At 43.4% G+C, this 23,490-nt stretch overlaps 1 protein-coding gene across 1 annotated transcript in view; it reads right to left on the bottom strand.

Moving 5' to 3' along the window:
* Positions 1-23,490, bottom strand: part of MAP2K5 (mitogen-activated protein kinase kinase 5) — a 192,327-nt gene that overhangs the window by 74,880 nt on the left and 93,957 nt on the right. Inside the window, exon 9 of the mRNA XM_069766412.1 lies at positions 12,230-12,269. Coding sequence (XP_069622513.1) covers positions 12,230-12,269 — 40 coding nt within the window. The remainder of the gene's footprint in view (positions 1-12,229; positions 12,270-23,490) is intronic.

The following is a 23,490-nucleotide window of genomic DNA, read 5'->3' as shown; positions in this document are numbered from 1 at the left end:
CTTATAAATGTGTCCCTGCTGTGTCCTGTGTAATGGCCGTGTCTGACCGTACAGGGACATGGTCTGATCATACTACATCTCCTGGGCAGGGAGGAAGCAAAAGAGTATAAAGATCGGACAGAATGGGATCACAGCTGATTCTTTCTTTGAAGTAAAATATTGTTTAAAAACAGGAAGGGAAATGCTTTATCTCACAAAAATGATCAGCTGTGATCCCGTGCTGTAATGTCTGTATATTCTTTTGCCCCGCCCGCCCGTGAGCTGTGGTATGATGAGATTATGTTCTGCAGGGTCACACACAGCCATTACACAGTACACAGCAGGGGCACATTTATAAGATTATCTCAGCACAGGAACATTTTATTTAAACACATTCAATTGTAGAAGTTATTATTATTCCCAGATCTATTGATGAAAATTATTATTATTATACATTTTTATAGCACCATTTATTCCATGGCGCTTTACATGTGAATACGAGGCAAATATAGACAAATACATTAACCCTGCTGTTCTGTTCGGTCTGGGGAGACCTATTTTGAACTTTGGTATTTTTTGGGGTGTTCAAGATGCGGTTCTGAAACTTGTGGTTGATTGACTTAAATGAGGATGGGTCGGTCGGCCACGGGTTTCAGAGCCGCATCTTCAATATTTTAAAGAATATTGAAGTTCAAAGTCGGTCATTTTTGACCAACATAACAGCAGGGTTAAACATGAGCAAATAAGGCACACGGGTACATAAGGAGGGAGGACCCTGCCCGCGAGGGCTCACAGTCTGCAGGGGATGGGTGATGAAACACTAGCAGATGGTAGGGCAAGTTGTGGCAGCATACGTTTTGTACTGGGTAGTTGGGTGTCGTTGTAGCGACTGCGGCGTTGATAATTATTGTTCCTGCCTGAGTGGGAGTAGTTTATCGCGTCGCTGCAGCGTGCCCAATAGCCAGTACATAGCAGGCAGCCTTTCTGGCGACTAATTACCCCAGGTGCAGTACCTCATCTGACCTGAGAGTAAGGGGGGCACCAGAGAGCTGCAAGTGTTAAGTGGAACTGTAAGCAGGATATACATAAATCCTTGCAGTTCGTGGTATATTGAAGAGCAGTGGGATACCTAGAATAAGCCCCTGCTGTAAACTTTTGCCGTGGTTTTGCCGCGTTTTTGCCGCGGATTTTACGGACACTTCCCAATGCATTTTGTAGTGGGAAATCTGCAAAAGACCTGCAAAATTAATGAACATGCTGCGGTTTTTACCGCGATGAGTTTTTTTCGCGGAAAAAAACGCATCATGTGCACAAAACATGCGGAATTCATTCTAAATGATGGGATGCTTATTGTATGCGGGTTTTTTTGCGGTTTTATAGCGTTTTTATCGGGAAAAACCGCAAAAAAACCTTAAGGTGCACAAAGCCTTAAGGTTACAATTAAAAAAAACAACAACAACAACAACATCAGCTGTAGCTAAAACTCACTCAATTTTACTTTTAGGCTATGTTCACACTATCAGTATTTGGTCAGTTTTTTACCTCAATATTTGTAAGCCAAAACCAGGAGTGGGAGAATCAGGGGAAAAGTATAATAGAAACATATGCACCACTTCTGTATTTATCACCCTCTCCTGGTTTTCGCTACAAATACTGAGGTAAAATACTGACCAAATACTGAATGTGACCTTAAGGGTATGTGCACACAATGCAGATTTAGTGCAGAACTGCAGCAGATTTTTCTGCAGCAGAAACGCTGCAGAACTGCACTGTGATCACAGTACAATGTAAATCAATGTGAAAAAAAAAAAAAGCTGTGCACATGGTGCAGAAAAATCTGCGCAGAAACGCTGCAGATTTCAAAGAAGTGCATGTCACTTCTTTTGTGCAGTTCTGCAGCGTTTCTGCACCCCTCCATAATAGAAATCCATTGGTAAAATCTGCACAAAAAAACGCATCAAAAAACGCACCTGCGGATTCTGCCAGGAGATGCAGATTTTATGCAGATTTTATGCAGAAAATTCTGCACCAAATCTGCATCGTGTGCACACAGCCTAAAGAAGTCTTTTCGAACTACTTCTGAGAGAACCGGTGACAACCTCTTCGGTTGATATTACTATATTGTCTAGAATAATAATTTAAAACTCCTCGCCCTTAGACAACATTTTAATCAGCATAGGATGAAGGATAGACATATCACTGCATAACTAGGCATATTTCCTATTAAAAGTGCAAGGCGTCATGAAGGTGTCAGTTTTTCTGGTACATGTGCCATCTGTGTGCTTCACTGATAGCACCCATACCTATGATAGTCTATGCGGTAGTTCACGGGTCTGCTTTTTCCCCTGTCCGAATGGTAAATGCAAATTCGTAGAGGCATGTGTGACTGATACAGGTGTTGGATTTAAAAAACAAAATGAACAGCACTCAGATGCAATCCTGTCTGTTTTTCACAGACTAATATATAGGAAAAGATGCAGAAACTCTGGCTCCACACACACACTCTGGCCACACACACACACACACACACACTCTGGCCACACACACACTCTGGCCACACACACACACTGGCCACACACACACACACACTCTGGCCACACACACACTCTGGCCACACACGCACACACTCTGGCCACACACACGCACACACTCTGGCCACACATAGTAACATAGTAACATAGTAACATAGTTAGTAAGGCCGAAAAAAGACATTTGTCCATCCAGTTCAGCCTATATTCCATCATAATAAATACCCAGATCTACGTCCTTCTACAGAACCTAATAATTGTATGATACAATATTGTTCTGCTCCAGGAAGACATCCAGGCCTCTCTTGAACCCCTCGACTGAGTTCGCCATCACCACCTCCTCAGGCAAGCAATTCCAGATTCTCACTGCCCTAACAGTAAAGAATCCTCTTCTATGTTGGTGGAAAAACCTTCTCTCCTCCAGACGCAAAGAATGCCCCCTTGTGCCCGTCACCTTCCTTGGTATAAACAGATCCTCAGCGAGATATTTGTATTGTCCCCTTATATACTTATACATGGTTATTAGATCGCCCCTCAGTCGTCTTTTTTCTAGACTAAATAATCCTAATTTCGCTAATCTATCTGGGTATTGTAGTTCTCCCATCCCCTTTATTAATTTTGTTGCCCTCCTTTGTACTCTCTCTAGTTCCATTATATCCTTCCTGAGCACCGGTGCCCAAAACTGGACACAGTACTCCATGTGCGGTCTAACTAGGGATTTGTACAGAGGCAGTATAATGCTCTCATCATGTGTATCCAGACCTCTTTTAATGCACCCCATGATCCTGTTTGCCTTGGCAGCTGCTGCCTGGCACTGGCTGCTCCAGGTAAGTTTATCATTAACTAGGATCCCCAAGTCCTTCTCCCTGTCAGATTTACCCAGTGGTTTCCCGTTCAGTGTGTAATGGTGATATTGATTCCCTCTTCCCATGTGTATAACCTTACATTTATCATTGTTAAACCTCATCTGCCACCTTTCAGCCCAAGTTTCCAACTTATCCAGATCCATCTGTAGCAGAATACTATCTTCTCTTGTATTAACTGCTTTACATAGTTTTGTATCATCTGCAAATATCGATATTTTACTGTGTAAACCTTCTACCAGATCATTAATGAATATGTTGAAGAGAACAGGTCCCAATACTGACCCCTGCGGTACCCCACTGGTCACAGCGACCCAGTTAGAGACTATACCATTTATAACCACCCTCTGCTTTCTATCACTAAGCCAGTTACTAACCCATTTACACACATTTTCCCCCAGACCAAGCATTCTCATTTTGTGTACCAACCTCTTGTGCGGCACGGTATCAAACGCTTTGGAAAAATCGAGATATACCACGTCCAATGACTCACCGTGGTCCAGTCTATAGCTTACCTCTTCATAAAAACTGATTAGATTGGTTTGACAGGAGCGATTTCTCATAAACCCATGCTGATATGGAGTTAAACAGTTATTCTCATTGAGATAATCCAGAATAACATCCCTCAGAAACCCTTCAAATATTTTACCAACAATAGAGGTTAGACTTACTGGCCTATAATTTCCAGGTTCACTTTTAGAGCCCTTTTTGAATATTGGCACCACATTTGCTATGCGCCAGTCCTGCGGAACAGACCCTGTCGCTATAGAGTCACTAAAAATAAGAAATAATGGTTTATCTATTACATTACTTAGTTCTCTTAGTACTCGTGGGTGTATGCCATCCGGACCCGGAGATTTATCTATTTTAATCTTATTTAGCCGGTTTCGCACCTCTTCTTGGGTTAGATTGGTGACCCTTAATATAGGGTTTTCATTGTTTCTTGGGATTTCACCTAGCATTTCATTTTCCACTGTGAATACCGTGGAGAAGAAGGTGTTTAATATGTTAGCACACGCACACACTCTGGCCACACACACGCACACACTCTGGCCACACACGCACACACTCTGGCCACACACGCACACACTCTGGCCACACACACACACACACACACACACTCTGGCCACACACACACACACACACACACACACACTCTGGCCACACACACACACACACTCTGGCCACACACGCACACACTCTGGCCACACACACGCACACACTCTGGCCACACACACGCACACACTCTGGCCACACACACGCACACACTCTGGCCACACACGCACACACTCTGGCCACACACGCACACACTCTGGCCACACACACACACACACACACTCTGGCCACACACACACACACACACACACTCTGGCCACACACACACACTCTGGCCACACACGCACACACTCTGGCCACACACACGCACACACTCTGGCCACACACACGCACACACTCTGGCCACACACACGCACACACTCTGGCCACACACGCACACACTCTGGCCACACACGCACACACTCTGGCCACACACACACACACACACACACTCTGGCCACACACACACACACACACACACACACACTCTGGCCACACACACACACACACTCTGGCCACACACGCACACACTCTGGCCACACACACGCACACACTCTGGCCACACACACGCACACACTCTGGCCACACACGCACACACTCTGGTCACACACGCACACACTCTGGCCACACACGCACACACTCTGGCCACACACACACACTCTGGCCACACACACACACTCTGGCCACACACACACACACTCTGGCCACACACACACTCTGGCCACACACACACTCTGGCCACACACACACTCTGGCCACACACACACTCTGGCCACACACACACTCTGGCCACACACACACTCTGGCCACACACACACACTGGCCACACACACACACTGGCCACACACACACACTGGCCACACACACACACTGGCCACACACACACACACACACTCTGGCCACACACGCACACACTCTGGCCACACACGCACACACTCTGGCCACACACACGCACACACACTCTGGCCACACACACGCACACACACACTCTGGCCACACACACGCACACACACTCTGGCCACACACGCACACACACTCTGGCCACACACGCACACACTCTGGCCACACACGCACACACACTCTGGCCACACACGCACACACACTCTGGCCACACACACACACTCTGGCCACACACACACACACACACACACACACTCTGGCCACACACACACACACACACACACTCTGGCCACACACACACTCTGGCCACACACACACACACACACTCTGGCCACACACGCACACACTCTGGCCACACACGCACACACTCTGGCCACACACACACACACACACTCTGGCCACACACACACACACACACACTCTGGCCACACACACACACACACTCTGGCCACACACACACACACACACACTCTGGCCACACACACACACTCTGGCCACACACACACACTCTGGCCACACACACACACTCTGGCCACACACACACACTCTGGCCACACACACACTCTGGCCACACACACACACTGGCCACACACACACACTGGCCACACACACACACACACACACACACACTCTGGCCACACACGCACACACTCTGGCCACACACGCACACACTCTGGCCACACACACGCACACACACTCTGGCCACACACACGCACACACACTCTGGCCACACACACGCACACACACTCTGGCCACACACGCACACACACACTGGCCACACACGCACACACTCTGGCCACACACGCACACACACTCTGGCCACACACGCACACACACTCTGGCCACACACACACACACACACACACTCTGGCCACACACACACACACTCTGGCCACACACACACACACACACACACACACACTCTGGCCACACACACACTCTGGCCACACACGCACACACGCACACACTCTGGCCACACACGCACACACTCTGGCCACACACGCACACACTCTGGCCACACACACACACACACACACACTCTGGCCACACACACACACACACACACTCTGGCCACACACACACACACACACACTCTGGCCACACACACACACACACTCTGGCCACACACACACACACACACACACTCTGGCCACACACACACACTCTGGCCACACACACACACACACACACACACTCTGGCCACACACACACACTCTGGCCACACACACACTGGCCACACACACACTCTGGCCACACACAAACTCTGGCCACACACAAACTCTGGCCACACACAAACTCTGGCCACACACACACTCTGGCCACACACACACTCTGGCCACACACACACTCTGGCCACACACACACTCTGGCCACACACACACTCTGGCCACACACACACACACTCTGGCCGCACACACACACACTCTGGCCGCACACACACACACTCTGGCCGCACACACACACACTCTGGCCGCACACACACACACTCTTGCCACACACACACACACACACTCTGGCCACACACACACTCTGACCCCACCAAACAGCACTTGTATGTGAAAAACTGACGTGTGAATGATGCCTAGGGTGGGTGTCTGAACATCAACCCAACCATATGGCTTGTCATCATAATAGTCAAAAAAAATGACAGACGAGGGCAACAAAAGGACATATATTCCGAAGTTTTTATTTAACAAGGGACAGACCCTATAAATGTAACATAGTAACATAGTAACATAGTTAGTAAGGCCGAAAAAAGACATTTGTCCATCCAGTTCAGCCTATATTCCATCATAATAAATACCCAGATCTACGTCCTTCTACAGAACCTAATAATTGTATGATACAATATTGTTCTGCTCCAGGAAGACATCCAGGCCTCTCTTGAACCCCTCGACTGAGTTCGCCATCACCACCTCCTCAGGCAAGCAATTCCAGATTCTCACCGCCCTAACAGTAAAGAATCCTCTTCTATGTGCCCTTACTAATTCATTCTGATGGTTTTGGATCCACTTTATCTAAAGTCTTTAGCTCAATTGTATCATACAATACTACTCACAGAAGTTAATGGATTATGTAAGAAATCATGGTGCCACCCATCAAATACAGCGTCCTACTCAAAAAAAAAGATAACGGCCGACCTGACGGGAAGTAATCTAGCCACTAAGTGCAAACCTTCCATTGCTTACTGTGTGCTAACGTTCCCTCTGGCACTGACAGAGAATATACACAATGTGTCTTGACGAGCATCTTATACAATGCACTCGTATATCTGTGCAGCCGTCAGAACAGACATATAAATTAAGATTTATATGTAGAAGGGGGAGGAATATAGACACACGATATGCGGAGGCATAAATTAAATTTCAGAACGCTGGCATCTAAAGGAATAGAGTAAGACGCAACCTGTTTCAATCACAAGCTTGCTGTAGGGTTATTTATAAACGCTCCGACTAATCCAGCTTGTAACTGTAATATAGAACTGCCAAGAGAAATTTAAAACACACTTCCCCAAATCAATAGTCATTTGCCAGCTCCACTCACTTACATTTTTCAGAGCAGAAAAACTTGAAAAAAAATAAAATAATTTGCTGCTACATCATAGCAATTTTACTCAATTAAAGTGTGAGAGGCATTTAACCTGTGTCAGGTGCAGCCGAGGGAGGAACATGCCCCAGGGACGGGTCAAAATGCTGCGTAAGTAAGGGAAATAATCTGCTCTGTTATTTTTGGGGTCTTGAATAAAATTTATTTGTATCTGTGTTATGTTACTTATATAACACCAACAAATTCCACAGACTTTACAGATATTATCATTGTCCCCATTGGGGCTCACAAATCTAGAATTCCCTATCAGTATGCTTTTTTTGTAGTGTGTATGTTGGGTTGTGGGGGGACACTGGAACCCCCAGAGGAAACCCACTAAAAAGCAGGGAGGGCATATAAATTCCTTGTAGAGGTTTTCAAGAGCTGCAAGGCTACAATGCTAACCACTGAGCCACCATACTGCACAATGAGTTGAAATGTTCACCGAATTGTCATGGACCAGAACCATAGTTGGGCCACATACAGATATATGGAAAATGGCAATTGTAAGGAGACATACACATCCACAATGAAGTGAATACAGCGAGGACTCCCACCGATCACCAACGTAATGAAGGCATACTGGGCGTTAGGACCTCCACATCACAATATATATATTGAAGGGGAAAAAATAAATATTTATACCCACACATATATGTGTGTCTATGGTTTAGGCTTGGAGTCTGCTTTTCAGCGATTTGTATGTAATGGTGGATGATCATCTAAACGGCCATCATTACAGCACCCACAGGTGATGTCCTACAGCTTTTCAAGCCAACAACATCTGCTTCGATATTTAGTGGTGTAAGAGATAATTAATGCATTTCATTATAATACCAGATTTTACACGTCACAGTCCCAGTATGAACCATGATGTCCCGACTGGCTGGAAGTCTCAACAGCCATACAGCTATGTATGTGGCTGCTGAGCTCAGATCAGGAGACCTGTGGCCATTCTGAACATTGCAGTCTGTGTTCGGACCATGAATGTCCTCTTCCTTGAACATGGAAGAGATTGGGTCTCCACAGTCCGGGTCTGTAGTTCAAGTCATCATGGGCACAGCTTGCCATCATATGGCATCTCCATACAGATCATAAGATTACAGATACATTTTCCATGGTGTGGTATATGGCACAATGACACCAGACGCATTTGGCACATTCATATAGGCACCCTGTTTGGACCATGTATGGAGCCATAAAGCAGCTACATGTATGATGAACACGTTTTCCGCTCAGTCGCTGTTGTTGTCACTTTACATCACAGGCATTACACAGTGATCATCCAAGCTGGTGCGTTAAAGTAGCCTTCTCACCTTGACATTTTCGGCATACCCATAGGATATGCTATAAATATGTGATGGAAATGTGTCCCAAAATTCAGTGCCCCAACCAGAAAGGTGAGGTGTCACCAACCAGGCACACAAGGAATGGAGGTGCCTTCACATGTGCAGGTCTGTGAGTTACAGAAATAGTCGGGCAGAGGACCCCCGTTATCCACATAAGAGTGGGACCCAGAGGTAAGCCCACCTCTGTCAGACATGCCATAAAAGTCCAAGGTGGGAATACTCCTTTAAGGTAATTCCTCGGCAGTCCGTGGCAGTTGGTTGCTCCGTCCACCACTCGGAGAGGTCGGGTTACGAGCTGTCACATTATGTGGACTCTTAGGTCCGGGTGATTAATTTTCTGCTGCTCTGTTGAAATTAGCTGGAAACTCTTAAAATATACAATTCTAAATAAAGCAATCTATCAACGTCTGTCAGAGGAGACCTTGTACACAAACCGCGCCAGAGAAAAACAGAGCGAACAACCCAGGTCAAATTAGGCTGATGTTCAGTTTTAATTCACTTAATCACCGGCGACATAATTGTCTTCTCCAGTAAGTAAACCACTGCAGGGCATAAGATAGGATTATATGTCCACGTGAAAAGGGTTATCTGCCTCCTCGTTCTTTATCTGCCGGAGGGGCGAGGAACACTGAGATATTACATCTACGAAGACAGTTGATCTAGCAAATTTGCAAGCAATTATTACAAGCGAGGGGGTGTTTGTAAAGGGTGTAATGCCACCAAACAATTTATTACGGACCTACTATATAAAGCAGTCAAATGCCCTGATCAGAATGATGTAATTAATGCAGATGCCATATTATTCGGATGCCCCATTTTCTGGAGAAACATCATGGAGTGATCGGAGAGACTTCAAATACTCAGCATTTTTCTACTCCCACCACATTGAGACTATACGTTTGGCAAAGTGTTTGTGACAAACGAATGCTCTAACAGAATGGGGCTGTCCTATTCGTGGCACACTGCTAGTATCCAATCAGCAGGGTATCACTGGTCAGCCACGTGGCTGCCTCGTGAGAACTCAATGGAGGGAAAAGTAGACTGAAGAACTCTAGAGAGGGGCAAAAGCATACACAATAGGGCAGTACCGCATATAACGAACTCTACTGAGAGGCTGGTGGTACTCACCTGGGAGTCTAGTGTGAAGGTACAACACCTGTTGTTTAAGCATCAACATCCACTGCTGCTTCCCCGGGGATGGAGAAAATATCTTCCAGATGGATATTTACCAGAATGGAGAGAATCACGTTAGGCCTGCTAAACTGCGGGAAATGAGGAGCTTTGGATAAGGTATTTATTAGTGCCAACGAGTTTCGCCGACTTCCTCAGGGTCAAAAAACTTTCTTTTTTTTTTTTTTTTTTTTAACTTTGAGAAAGGAGCCAGTATGGCCCCGAAGCACATTGGTAGTAATAAATATCTTGTCTAAAAAGCTCCTCATTTCCCGCAGAACAAGCTTAACGTGGTTCTCTCCATTCTGGAAAAAGTAGACCAAAGGTGCATTGATACTGGAAGGTTATAGATTCACGATAATCAAACAGTCTAAACAGACAACCTAGAGTTTTGCCAGTCACCCAGCAACTACCCAAACAACGAGCAAAACACTGATTTGTTGGGTGAAATATTGTTTTTGCCAAGAAATGTGCCCAAAAGATCAAGCTTGGCAGCACACTGTCCGGTGTATACAGGACCTGCGGTGCCAAGAATAACGTCAGGCTGTGAGCACTGAGCGCTCTATCACTGATCAGTCAGTCGGCATCTGGAGCGCGGCCGGTTAGGGTCAACAGGGTATAAAACAACCAGTCAGCAGACAAGTAGCCAATCGGCTGTTTTTTAGTGCTGCACCGGCTACTATAAACCAAATCTAAAAAATCTAAAATGTCATCCAACACACCGATAAAAATCAGCCATTATTTCATGTACGAGAATAGAGTGGATGTCTGAATGACAATCGTTCAGCAAACAGCTATCTAATGTGTATGAGGGGCTTAAAAACAATCTGAGAGGAGCATAATGTAGGGAAAGACTCTGATTACAGTGATGTATCAGTTACTGGGCTGTTTAGTGTAGTATATCCATAGAATCAGTTTTTCAAGCAGGAGATTATTACTGGGGTGCTACTTGCCCTGCTGCGAGCTATTCCAACCACTCCCCTACCACTATTTTGCAGCCTTCTGCCTATGCACAGAGTACACAGAAAGCGGTCAATCTGTGCTGTGGCCCGGGTTATACCAAGCTCAGCACTCAAAAAACTAATAGATCTGGAGCAGAGAAAACAGGGATTTTATCAAAACTACAGCAAGCAGCCCAGTAAGTGACACATTGCTGGAATCAGGGTCTCTGCCTTTACATCCTGCTGCTCTTACATGGGGTAGCAAAAACCTAGTGACAGATTTCATTAAAAAGAAAGTTTACCTTTCAGATGAAACTTGGGTGTCATCAGAGTCAAGCATCAATACAGTTTTTCTTATTTTTTTATATTCATTTATAAATTATTATATTTTCTTCATTTTTTTTAATATAATGAAATATGAAAAAAACAGCTTGGAATGTTTTAACATAAGAATGTAGTAACTCTTTGAGACCCAACCTTTAAACCTTCACTAAGCAGACAATGATATTCCATTTATTCCTCTGGTGTCAGGCGAAGGAACAAGGGACTGAAGACTCCAGGGACATTGTTGATTCATGGGTCATTTTATTTTTTCTGAATGACACAAGCTATTACCGCAAGCCTCCCCCTGTATGACCATTGTCTTCTAATCAAAATAAATCAATAAAAAAAACTCAAATTCTAGTAGCACAATGCCATGCAGAAAAATCACAACTGATCTAAACATATATATTCTTGTAGAGGATGCAGAATTATCCATACTTATAGCTCCTGAATCAAGCTGAAGAGAATGGAGTAAATGTATGAGGTTTTCTCACCTTCACCGCCAGGATTTTTCCACTTGGTACGTGGTATGCCCTGTAAAAAGAATATAAATGATTAATTTGTAAATTATTTTGGCTACCAAAGAGCTAAAAGACAAAAACTGCCATATTTTACTAAATAAGAGTATGCTCAGACTAGACTCTTTACAGGAGGAAATAACTGATTTTTTTTTTTCCAGTCCCATAGTAGAGATTACTCTTGGGCTCTTGTGCTTCTTGGGGTGGCTCTGCATCCAACCACCTGCCCAAGTCCAGAATAACTAATGTCCAATGCACCAAAGATACTAACAAAAATGTATTATGTAATCATAAACATTAATGGGGATCTGTCACCAGGATTTCATCATCCCCCAAATAAAAAACAAATTATATGTGAATCTTTCAAAGACAAGTCCACAAATATCTTTACATTGCTAGTCCGTTCCTCCGTAATCAGAGTTTGGATTAATATACAAATGATGCTGAAGAGCCATATTCGGAGATCTGAAGCCTCTGTCACCAACTCTATCCACCCAGTGCCGCCTCCTGCTTGACTGACTGTCTCTATAATATGTGACTTCAGTCAAGCAGGAGCCAGCGCAGGGCGGGCAATAGAGCTGGAGTGACAGAGGCATCAGATGGATAGATAGCTCTTCAGACTCATTTGCATATCTATTAAAACGCTAATTTCTCGACATGGATGAATGGACTGGCCATGTAAAGGTATTGCTGGACTTGTTTTCGAAAGAGCTATAGGCACGTATAAATACAAGTGCTTCTCACTAAATTAGAATATCATCATAAACTTAATTCATTTCAGTTCTTTGGTACAAAAAGTGAAACTCATACATTATAGAGAGTCATTACAAACAGAGTGATCTATTTCCAGTGTTTATTTCTGTTAATGTTGATGATTATGGCTTACAGCAAATGAAACCCAAAAGTCATTATCTCAGTAAATTAGAATACTTTATAACACCTGCTTCAAAAATGATTTTAAAATCTCGAAATGTTGGCCTATTGAAATGTATGCCTTTCAGTGTCTAGTTTGAAGCAAATTCCAAGAGGAATCTGCTTCAAAGAAGGGACATGACTTCCGTTTTTTAAATCCGGCATTTCCGCAACATTCTCAGGAAACAAAACAAGCCAAAAACTCCTTATCTAAACAGCAGAGTGGATTTGATGTTGAAACGAATAGGAAAAGTATCCACACTTTTTTAGGGTATGTGCACACAATGTTATTAACATGTCGTGTAAGTTGCTGAGGTTTTATGACGCTAAAACATTTCAGTAGAAATCCGGCGATCTTTATCCTGAAGCGGCTTTGCGAGCAGTCTTGTCGATGTTTTTTGCTGCGGCTTAACCATTGCCATCTTTTCCCTGTACTATCAACTACAAAGAGCGGCCAGCTTCCAATCGAAATCACCCAAAGAATCAAAATGTTGCTACTTTGAACAGTTTCCGAACCCTGAAGTGGTTAAAAAAAAGTAAAAAAAAAAGACTAAACGTACAAAGGATTACCGTGGATTATGGTCATTTTTTATGCCAGCTTTGCAGTGTTTTTTTAGCCAGATTCCTGACACAATCCTCCTCAAAAGACGACATCTGCACATACCCTTTAATAAGGAATTTGTAGTGAATCTGCTCCAAAATCTTCCACAATAAACTCTGTGTGAACCTAGTTCCACATTACGCCCACACATTGCATCTTTTAAGGAAGCACTCCTCCTCCCATCCGAATTTGTATCCTCTTAACATATTGCAGTCATTATATTATATAGCCCTATATGCTTACAATTGCTCATTTTGCCTTTCTACCCTGATCATTGTTTTTTTTTTCCTCTGCTCTATGTAGAAACAGGAAGTCTCTTTTTCCTGGGTAAATCATCCCGTCATCAACTCCTAACCTAGCTGCTCAATCCTCCCCATTGACAGGGAGTTTTGCAGTGACTCATGGCTCATGCAGGGAAATTGATCTCCTGTTTCTACATAGAGCTTAGAAGGATTCAGCCAGTCAGTTTATAATCACGTGATGCCACAGACCTAATGGAAAAGAGACGAATTAGCTGGGTAGAAAGGCAAAATGAGCAATTGTGAGTATACAGTGCCATATAGTATGATGATTGCAATATATTAAGAGGATACAAATTATGAAGGGAGGCGTGCTTCTTTAAATGCCACAATACTATCGCCATACAGTGCCTACATAATATATTCATTCACCACTCCCAAAAAATTACCAGCTCATTTCCACGACACTGACATATTCGTCACAAGATATTGTCAGTAAACAGCAAAATAAAACTGCCCTTTACTGTCCAAATTGTACTGTCATACACTGCTTGAATCATAAGGGCATAATAATAATAATAATAATAATAATAATAATACAGTCTTTTCTGGTGTGTTGCTAGTTTTTCCTAGATGCCAATAAATATATTCCTACAGATAAAAAAGGGACGTACTACAGTCTCTTACAATCACTCTATATACAAAGTCAGCCACATCTAATGCAAGTGCTGGAATTAGGCCATGCGTATTTCTTCATGCAATAGGCTATGGTACAGTATCATATGAACATCCTAAAATACCGTACCTCTGTGTCTCAGCCCCCCCCCCCCCTCCAAGCCCACTATCTCCCTGTCTTATTAAGACTTCCAAAACCCCGAAGCTGTACATTACAGTACAAATAGTATATCTAAATGAGTCCATAAAATCCCTCAGTTCCTTGCTCCTAAAACGCTATGTAATGAAGGCTTCAATTTCCTTAAAATATGTACCGCTTTTCCTCAGTGCCACTTAGCGTCTAACTCTTCAAACAGAAGAGTCTGGTTAATAATTCTACGGAGATCTACAAGAAGTACAAAACTGGAAGTCCACCGCACAGATGAGCGTCAAGTGTCTTCTGGTTCTCTGGCTCAGAACAGAAAAGCTAAAATCTGTCAGCAAGTTTTTGCTATGTAATCTGAGAGGAAGCATGAAGTAAGGGCAGAGGCCCAGGTTCCAGTGATGTATCACTTATTGGGTTGCTCGCTGCAGTTTTAATAGAATCCCTGTTTTCTCTGCTGTAGATGTAGCAGTGCTATAAATGCTGATTGGCTATAACCCCGCCCACACCACCCATTGGCAGCTTCCTGTGTATAGTGTGCAGTCAGTGGTGGGGGCGGGGTTACACAGATTAGCTGGACTAGCTTGCTCATGAGAACTAGTCCTGCAGCGATGATCTGCTGTTAAAAAAAACACTGATTGTATTGAAACTACAATAAATAGCCTAATAAGTGACACATTCCAGTAATCCGTGTCTCTTGCATTATGCTGCTCTCAGATTAAAAAGCAGAAACTTGCTGACAGATTCCCTTTAAACACCATCACCAAAAGAGGTAATGGAGGCAGAGGGAGCCAGGAAAGTAAGGAAAATAACGGACTGACGCCAGAAGCATCTCTGTAGAAGATTGTGCCGTTATAACTGTAAAATATGTGCCAGCTCCAGTCCACGGACAGATATACTAAACGTGCAGCTGCCCAAAGGCACTGTAAGCAAGGTTCTGTCACCAGGACGGATCTGTGTAAATTAGGACATCTATTAGAGATCACGGAGAGGAGTATGGAATCCACGCATGAAAAGGATATGGCCCGATATTTTGTGGCATCCTGGATGAAAGCTTAGGGAATTTGTCCACAAGGTACAATAATGCCAACTGTCTTGCTTTAAATAGGGCACCTTATAAATAAAAGTATAAAACCTCCTAAACTCCAGTTTTTGAGGCATCTTACAGATGCCATTGTTGCAAGTGTACCTAAACATTCAGGTGACTTGAGAATAAGGTGCGGTGTGTGTACGTGCGGAATAACATGATTTCTGGACACTGTCACTTTTATACTGCATTTTTAGCAGTTTTGCCCCTACCCTAGCAGCTTGTGACTCTTTGATTTTATCTCCCTCCATTGTCCTTTCAGTTTTATAGCAGCAGGCGTTTGATCAGACAGATTTGTAGACAGATATGAGCAATTTATGAGAATGAATGATCGGTGCACGATCCAAAAAGTAATTGGTAAGTGGGAAAAATGCATCTAAGGCTGGTTTCACATTTGCGTTTAAAAACGCAGCGTTTTAAATGCAAACGCAGGTGGTGAAAAAAACGCATGTAAACTCGTGCAAACGCTGCGTTTTTTAGACGCATGCTTTTTTTAGACGCATGCGTTTTTGCATGTGGTAAAAAAAGCGCGGCGTTTTGACGGGTTTACATGCGTTTTTTCCTGCGTTTGCGTTTTTGAAACACATGATGAGAAGTGTGTGACAGCTGCCAATCATCAAAATCAACTAGAAAACCCACTATAAACAGAAATAGCTAGGGCTAGGGTTAGGATCCCTAGGGTTAGGGTTAGGATCCCTAGGGTTAGGGGGTCGCTTATCAGTGTGTATTCTTGTGTTTTTCTATTGAAACGCAAGCAAACGCATGTGCTTAAAAACGCATGCGTTTACATAGCAATACGTTTTTTTGCGGCAAAAAAACACATGCCTTTTTTTGCGGCAAAAAAGCCTCTAGAAATTACTACATGTTGCATTTCCGCAACAAAACGCAAGCATAGAAACGACGCATGCGTCGTCAAAACGCGGCAACACGCATGCAAAAAAAGCATGCGTTTTTAATGTTAACTATAGAAAAAAAAAACGCATGCTTTTTTTGAGCTAAAACGCAGTGGCAAAAAACGCAAATGTGAAACCAGCCTTATCTAAAAATAAAATACATCAAAGTTTGTTATCTTCACGTGTACTGTTAAATGAGAACATAAATAAAAGTGTTGTTACTATTTAAAAGGGGTTGTCCACTACTGGACAACTCCTCCTTAACAGCTTGACTATTTACCATAAAATAAGCTCATACTTGCCTCTTGAACCGCCACCATTCCTCCAATATTGAAGCTTGGTTTCCCAGGGGGTCACATGACCATGTTATGTCGTATGAAAACTGTAACCGAATAGCAGCAACTGATTGACTGCAGCCTTCAGTACTCCAGCTATTAATCGCTGTCCGGCAGTGGACAACCCCTTTAAGCTATGGTCATATCAGAAGTGAAGGCTCCAGTGCAAATTCTGCTGAATCTACCAGACACTCACTGAAGCATCAGTTCTAACAATTCTAATCAGTTAGGACGCCTGTCCGATCACAGATGCAAATCATTTTGTTGCTCTGCTCATATGAAGAAGGCAGAAAAAAAAACCGGATAAGAAAAACAGGTCTGAACCCAGTCATGTAGTGCCCTTCTGGGTAGTGGCAGAGCATTTTCAGGACAAGAGCACTTTTAAAGGGGTGGTTCATGACTTCTATATAGATGATTTATCCTTAAAGGGGTTATCCAGGACACTACAGGTGTCATGCTGATTGACAGCCTGGTTCTCCCAATTAGGTAGCAGAAGCCGGCAGTCAATCACCATGACACCAGCATTCCCACCATGTCAACAGAGAGAAACCGCTGCTCTGTTGACGGGGAGTAGCTGAATATCTGGCAGGAGCGGTCAATGACCGGCATCGGGTACAACACACAAGTAGTGGCCTCTGTTCGCAACTACATGCTTGTTTTCTAAAGTCCTGGATATCCTTCTTAAAGTGGGGGTCCGATATCCGACACCCTTGATGAGCTGCTTTTAGCTCCCGCTGTGGCAGGATGTACACAGTATACACAGCAGGACCAGTTCAGCCCCTATTCCCGGGTTCTGCATCTTCGCTCCTATTAAAGTTAATAGACAGCCATATAAACCGTACCAAGAACGGAACGCGGTGCACGGACTGGCCAGCCGCTATCCCGACCCAAGTGTGACAGCTGTATAGAAATACATGAAGCTGTCAAACACGGGTCCGGAGAGCCCGGCCGGCCAGTCCGTGCATTGCGTTCCGATCTCGGTCCAATTTACACGGCCGTCTGATTGCAACCTTAAAAATATGGGTCAGCAATCACTTACTTTCACAGAACTTGACTAATTTAAGGCTGACCAATGAGCACAACCCTGACCTAAATCTGACCATTACAGAGCAAATCCTCTGCAAACGTCATCATGAAGTTTTTTTTTCCCTCTGTGGAGTGACTGGCACTTTTTTTTTAAACCTCAATCACTTGCATTATATTCTATAGTTCTGCAGATTTTAAAATATCATGCACTATATGAACCTGACTTAGTAAAGCACCATTGAATCTTAATTTATTTTTAGGAAAAAATAATTAATTAGCACAAAAAACATTGGACTTGAAATTAATGAAACGAGAAAAAAATAAAAATGGAGGGGCGGGTTCTAAAATAAATCATTAACACTTCATGCACCCAAGTCTGTGCCAACTTAATTAGCTCATCCTGAAACTGGACTCTGGCTTCCAGAGATGCCTCTACAGTTTCCCAAGCAATTAAAAAAGGGAGGCTTAATGATTTAATTATGGAGTGCGCCAATTCACCCGTGGAGGCCCGGGTTCAATTTCTTGTGCGCGGTACACGCCTGGTTTGGTTTACAGATCACTGACAGTACCAATTTAACATTTAATTATGGGGATGATTTGGGTCACAATGGAGAGCGCAGGTGGGTGGTGGGCACATGTCACAAGGAAGGAAAGGGAATGTGCAGCCTTTAGTCGGAGGTCTCAATTGCCTCAACTTACCCCAAACACAAACTGTAAAGTGATTAATGCAGCCTGAATGGGGGATCTGGTTACCCAGTAACACACACCTTCCACGCACCTCTGTCTTACTTAACAGCCAGTCCTTTAAATGAGTCTGAAGCAGATGCAGTAATTACTTGTCTGTCCACACCATTTGCATACTTCTAATGGGACGGCGGCGGACTGTCAACCCTTTATGTGCTGGGTGCAATCTAAGAAGAGACTGACTGAAGGTGGCAAGTCACTAGTCTGAAGTTGATCAAAATGGACGATTACAACCAAAACGATTATTTGTCGAGTGACATTTAACAACTTCGTCATATTATCCAACCATAAGGTGGAAAAAAACAAACAAACAGACAGACAGCCATCTTTAAAAGAAAGATGCCAGTAGTTGCTAGTCTTTGACCGGTTATAGTGCCGTCAGCCATAACACATGTAAAAGAACGTTCTCTAGGTAAAATTGTCTGTCCTTGACACTGAACAGGTAAGGCCAGTTTTAATAAAATGATTAAGAAGTTTATTGGTGACCTCGTCTCCCGATACTTACCTACACGCAACCTCCGATCCTCACAAGACCTCCTTCTCTACTCCGCTCTTATCTCCTCTTCCCACAATCGCATACAAGATTTCTTTCGTGTATCACCCCTACTCTGGAACGCTCTACCACAACACATCAGACTCTCACCTACCATCGAAACCTTCAAAAATAACCTGAAGACCCATCTCTTCCGACAAGCCTGTAACCTGCAGTGATCACCGATCGACCAAACCGCTGCATGACCAGCTCTACCCTCGCCTACTGTATCCTCACCCATCCCTTGTAGATTGTGAGCCCTCGCGGGCAGGGTCCTCTCTCCTCCTGTACCAGTTGTGACTTGTATTGTTCAAGATTATTGTACTTGTTTTTATTATGTATACCCCTCCTTACATGTAAAGCACCATGGAATAAATAGCGCTATAACAATAAATAATAATAATAATTGGCTCATTAGTTTAACGATCATTGAACAAACGATCAATTGCCTAATGGCCGTTCAACCATAAACCCAATCTGCTCTATATGAAAACTGGGTAATGTTTTTCTAAGGGTATAGCTCTTGTAGACCCTACAAAGTTTCCTTTCCTATGGGATTCTGTCAACTTTTCGAGTAATTTAGATGGCAAGAGTAACACGATCTGCGGCACTAAGTCTTGCCAACGATGATACCAGAACCCGAATGGACTCTATGGAAGCATTTACAGCAAGCATGGACGTTATCTCCTATCTATAAAGATAGCAAATATCTTATTACTGGGGGACCCTCACTAATCCCAAGAATGGGACTCTGCAGACAAAGTCTGTATGATCACTTCTGCTCCATCCGTTCGCTATGAGACTGCCTGAGAAAGCCAAGTGATGAGGATTTATCCAGATTTTTGGAAAATTAGTTATTGGCTCCATTACAAAAATGTAAACCAAAAACAAAGATGTGGTGAAATGGCTCACAAAAAAAAAATGATTACTATAAAGACAGTATTTAAATAATAATATTTTTATAAGAAGGCAGATTGACTAAATGTAGGGCCACATAACCAAGCTCAGGTTACACCATATGACTCTTCAATATATGGATGACTAAAGTGTAAATCACAGTGGATAATGCAAGGCACTTACATGACATATCGATGGTGAGCCCTGGCTGTGATGTAGCTCTGGTGCGTTTCACCCAGCTTAGTCAGGGGGCAAGTTCTCTGCTCAATTAGAAAAGCGTAATGGAGCCTAAAAGTATCAGTACTAATTCTGTCCAAACCCATAATAAAGTATAGCTCCAAGGTAGTGACCAAGCTAAATTATAGTTATTCTATGGTACTGCTAACAATACCAAAAAGAGGAGTGGGCATGAGCCTGAGCAAAGACAGACATTCAGCAGTCTGGATGAGCTAGGTGATAACCACTCTGGAAATAACCACTATGGAAATTGTAATCATAGCCATATTGGTTGTCATTCAGTTCTGTCGCAAATCGCTTTTGTAGAACGCTTCCTCCCTTGTACCATCTACTGAATGGTTGACGGTTATAAATTGCTCTGACGTTATTTAAAAAGAGGTTCTTTAGCTGCTCCAGTTGTAAATCAACAATATACACAACACCGACACTACAGATCATTGATAATTGACAGGGAGCACCAAGTTATCTTTTAAAAGGAGGTTCTGCAGCAGCCGGGAGGGGTGGGGGTGGGGAGGGGTAGGGAGGGGCATTATAAGAAATAAGGCATCTCCTGCCATCAGTTTAGATGAATATCAGGAGTCGCCTGGTAATTCCATAACCTATATAAATGTTCTCCTTGTGACCGCAGAATTTCTCAGAGACCCCTATACTGTACAGTACATTATCCCACATATACGGTGACCACTAGTATGCTCTGGATCTTCAGCTGGAGTCCCAAAACATCGATAACTATACCACGCTTGTGCTTGTAGACAGCAGCTAGGTGGGAGGTTATTATTTAATCCAAACCTTTCCACAACCATCTAGATTAACGGAGTTAGAGCTCGTCGGAGCTTTCCATTGTCAGATGTGCCTACATAGCCCCTGGGACTTTAGTTGTGCAAACCTTTTAAATGGGCCTTTTTATTTTGCGTGACGCTTAAGTATGCAAAAAACAAACAAACCGCTCACAATGCCTTTTCATTTAAGAATCAGCCTGTTTCTAATTAAACTGATGCCGGTAACTGGTTGCCTAAGTTTTAATCAGTTTCAATCACCTATTGATCTGCATACAGAAGCTAAGCAAAAATCATCTGAGTAAGAGATGGTTTGGGAATAGCTTGAGCGGAGAACAGACCCAGCGGCCTTGGGAAATAAGTCCTGTTTTAAGCATCCGATAAAGAAGCTGTTCAGCACTGCAGCCCAAGACCCAGCGCAGAATGACTTTAACTAACCAGCAGAAATTTATCATCTTCAGCCAAAATCAATGTTCTGATCAATCCTCCCCCCAAACATTGCCGTCTGCAGGGACTAGCTGGCAATTTAGGGAAATTACACCATGTAAATGCTTGTGCTTTTAATTGAACCGTTTCATCAAGACGCCTTCCTCGGGCCGGCCCTCCATCTATCTGGCCTGTACAAGGCAGTTTGTCTTGTGTGATGCAGCCAGCGAGGGGCAGCACGCGGAGACATAGATGGAGCTCAGACCTGCAGCAAGCCATCGTAGACAGTCTAATGGCGGGACAAAGGCTTTTTGTAAGCTGTAAAACTAAAGTTTTATCATAAAACTGCAGATTATAACCCAGTCTGCTTATATAAAGCATACATGTGTATATAAATGTATCTGAAAGTTCTCCCTTGAGTCATGTGGGTGATGGAATAGAAGACATTTTTCATATCTTTCCATCAAAAATCCTGAAGACAAAAATTCCGGTCAGCCTTTCCCTTTACTAAAATGCCTGATAACAGATAACAATACCAGGAAAGTGAACCTCCATCCCAGTCTCATTTACTGAAACAGGTTTTCTCAAGAATATCCCTGTATTTCGCACCATCTATCTTCCTCTTGATCAGGACAATTTTCCCTGTCCCTGCTGCTAAAAAACATCACCACAGCATGATGCTGCTACCACCATGTTTCACTGTGGGGATGGTGTTCGTGGGGTGATGAGCTGTGTTGATTTGGCCCTAGACCTTGGTGGCCAAAAAGTTCAATTTTAGTCTCATCTAACCACAGCATATTCCTCCCTATATTTGAGGAGTCTCCCACACGTCTTTTGTCAAACTCAAAACAAGTCTTACAATTGTGTGTAAGTAAAGGCTTTTTTTCTGCCCACTCTTGCATAAAGGCCACCTCTATGGAGTGTACGGATTATTGTGGTCGTATGGACAGATACTCCAGTCTCTGCTTGGGAACTCTGCAGCTAATTCAGGGTTACATTTAGCCTCTATGCTGCCTCTTTAATTAATGCCCATCTTGCTGGAGCTGATAGTCTTGGTGAGCGGCTCTCTTGGCAGGTTTGTTGTGGTACCATGTTCTTTCCATTTGAAGATAATGGATATATTCTTGCCTTGCGCAGGCATGTACTACGGAGGACATAGAATGAACTTCAATCCATCCAATATTGCGGCCAACATGCAGCCAGCGGGTAAGGAAAGGGTGAATGAAACACCCAAAAACTCCGCCCATATGACCGAAAACCGGTCTCGCCAAATTCAGGTGACAGGTTCCCTTTAAATTACACCCAGGTGGACTGCCTTTCACTAAGCATGTGACTTATGAAGGTAATTACTTGCATCAGAATTTTTTTTTTTTTAGGAGATTCATAGCAAAAGGAGTGATTACATATACACATACCAATTTTTAGTTATTTGATCCCATAAATTTACTTTATACCTATATTTTTTCACTTCATTAACCTAGACTATTTAATGCTGATGCATCACACACAGATCGGATTACAAAAAATGGTAGTTACCTGCCGATAACGGTATTTCTCTGATAATAATAATAATAATAATCTTTATTTTTATATAGCGCTAACATATTCCGCAGCGCTTTACAGTTTGCACACATTATCATCACTGTCCCCGATGGGGCTCACAATCTAGAATCCCTATCAGTATGTCTTTGGAATGTGGGAGGAAACCGGAGTGC

The sequence above is a fragment of the Ranitomeya imitator genome, chromosome 4 (assembly GCF_032444005.1).
Source record: "Ranitomeya imitator isolate aRanImi1 chromosome 4, aRanImi1.pri, whole genome shotgun sequence".
Lineage (NCBI taxonomy): Eukaryota > Metazoa > Chordata > Amphibia > Anura > Dendrobatidae > Ranitomeya > Ranitomeya imitator.
The sequence above is the reverse complement of the archived record's forward strand: the minus strand, read 5'-3'. Positions and strand labels throughout refer to the sequence as shown.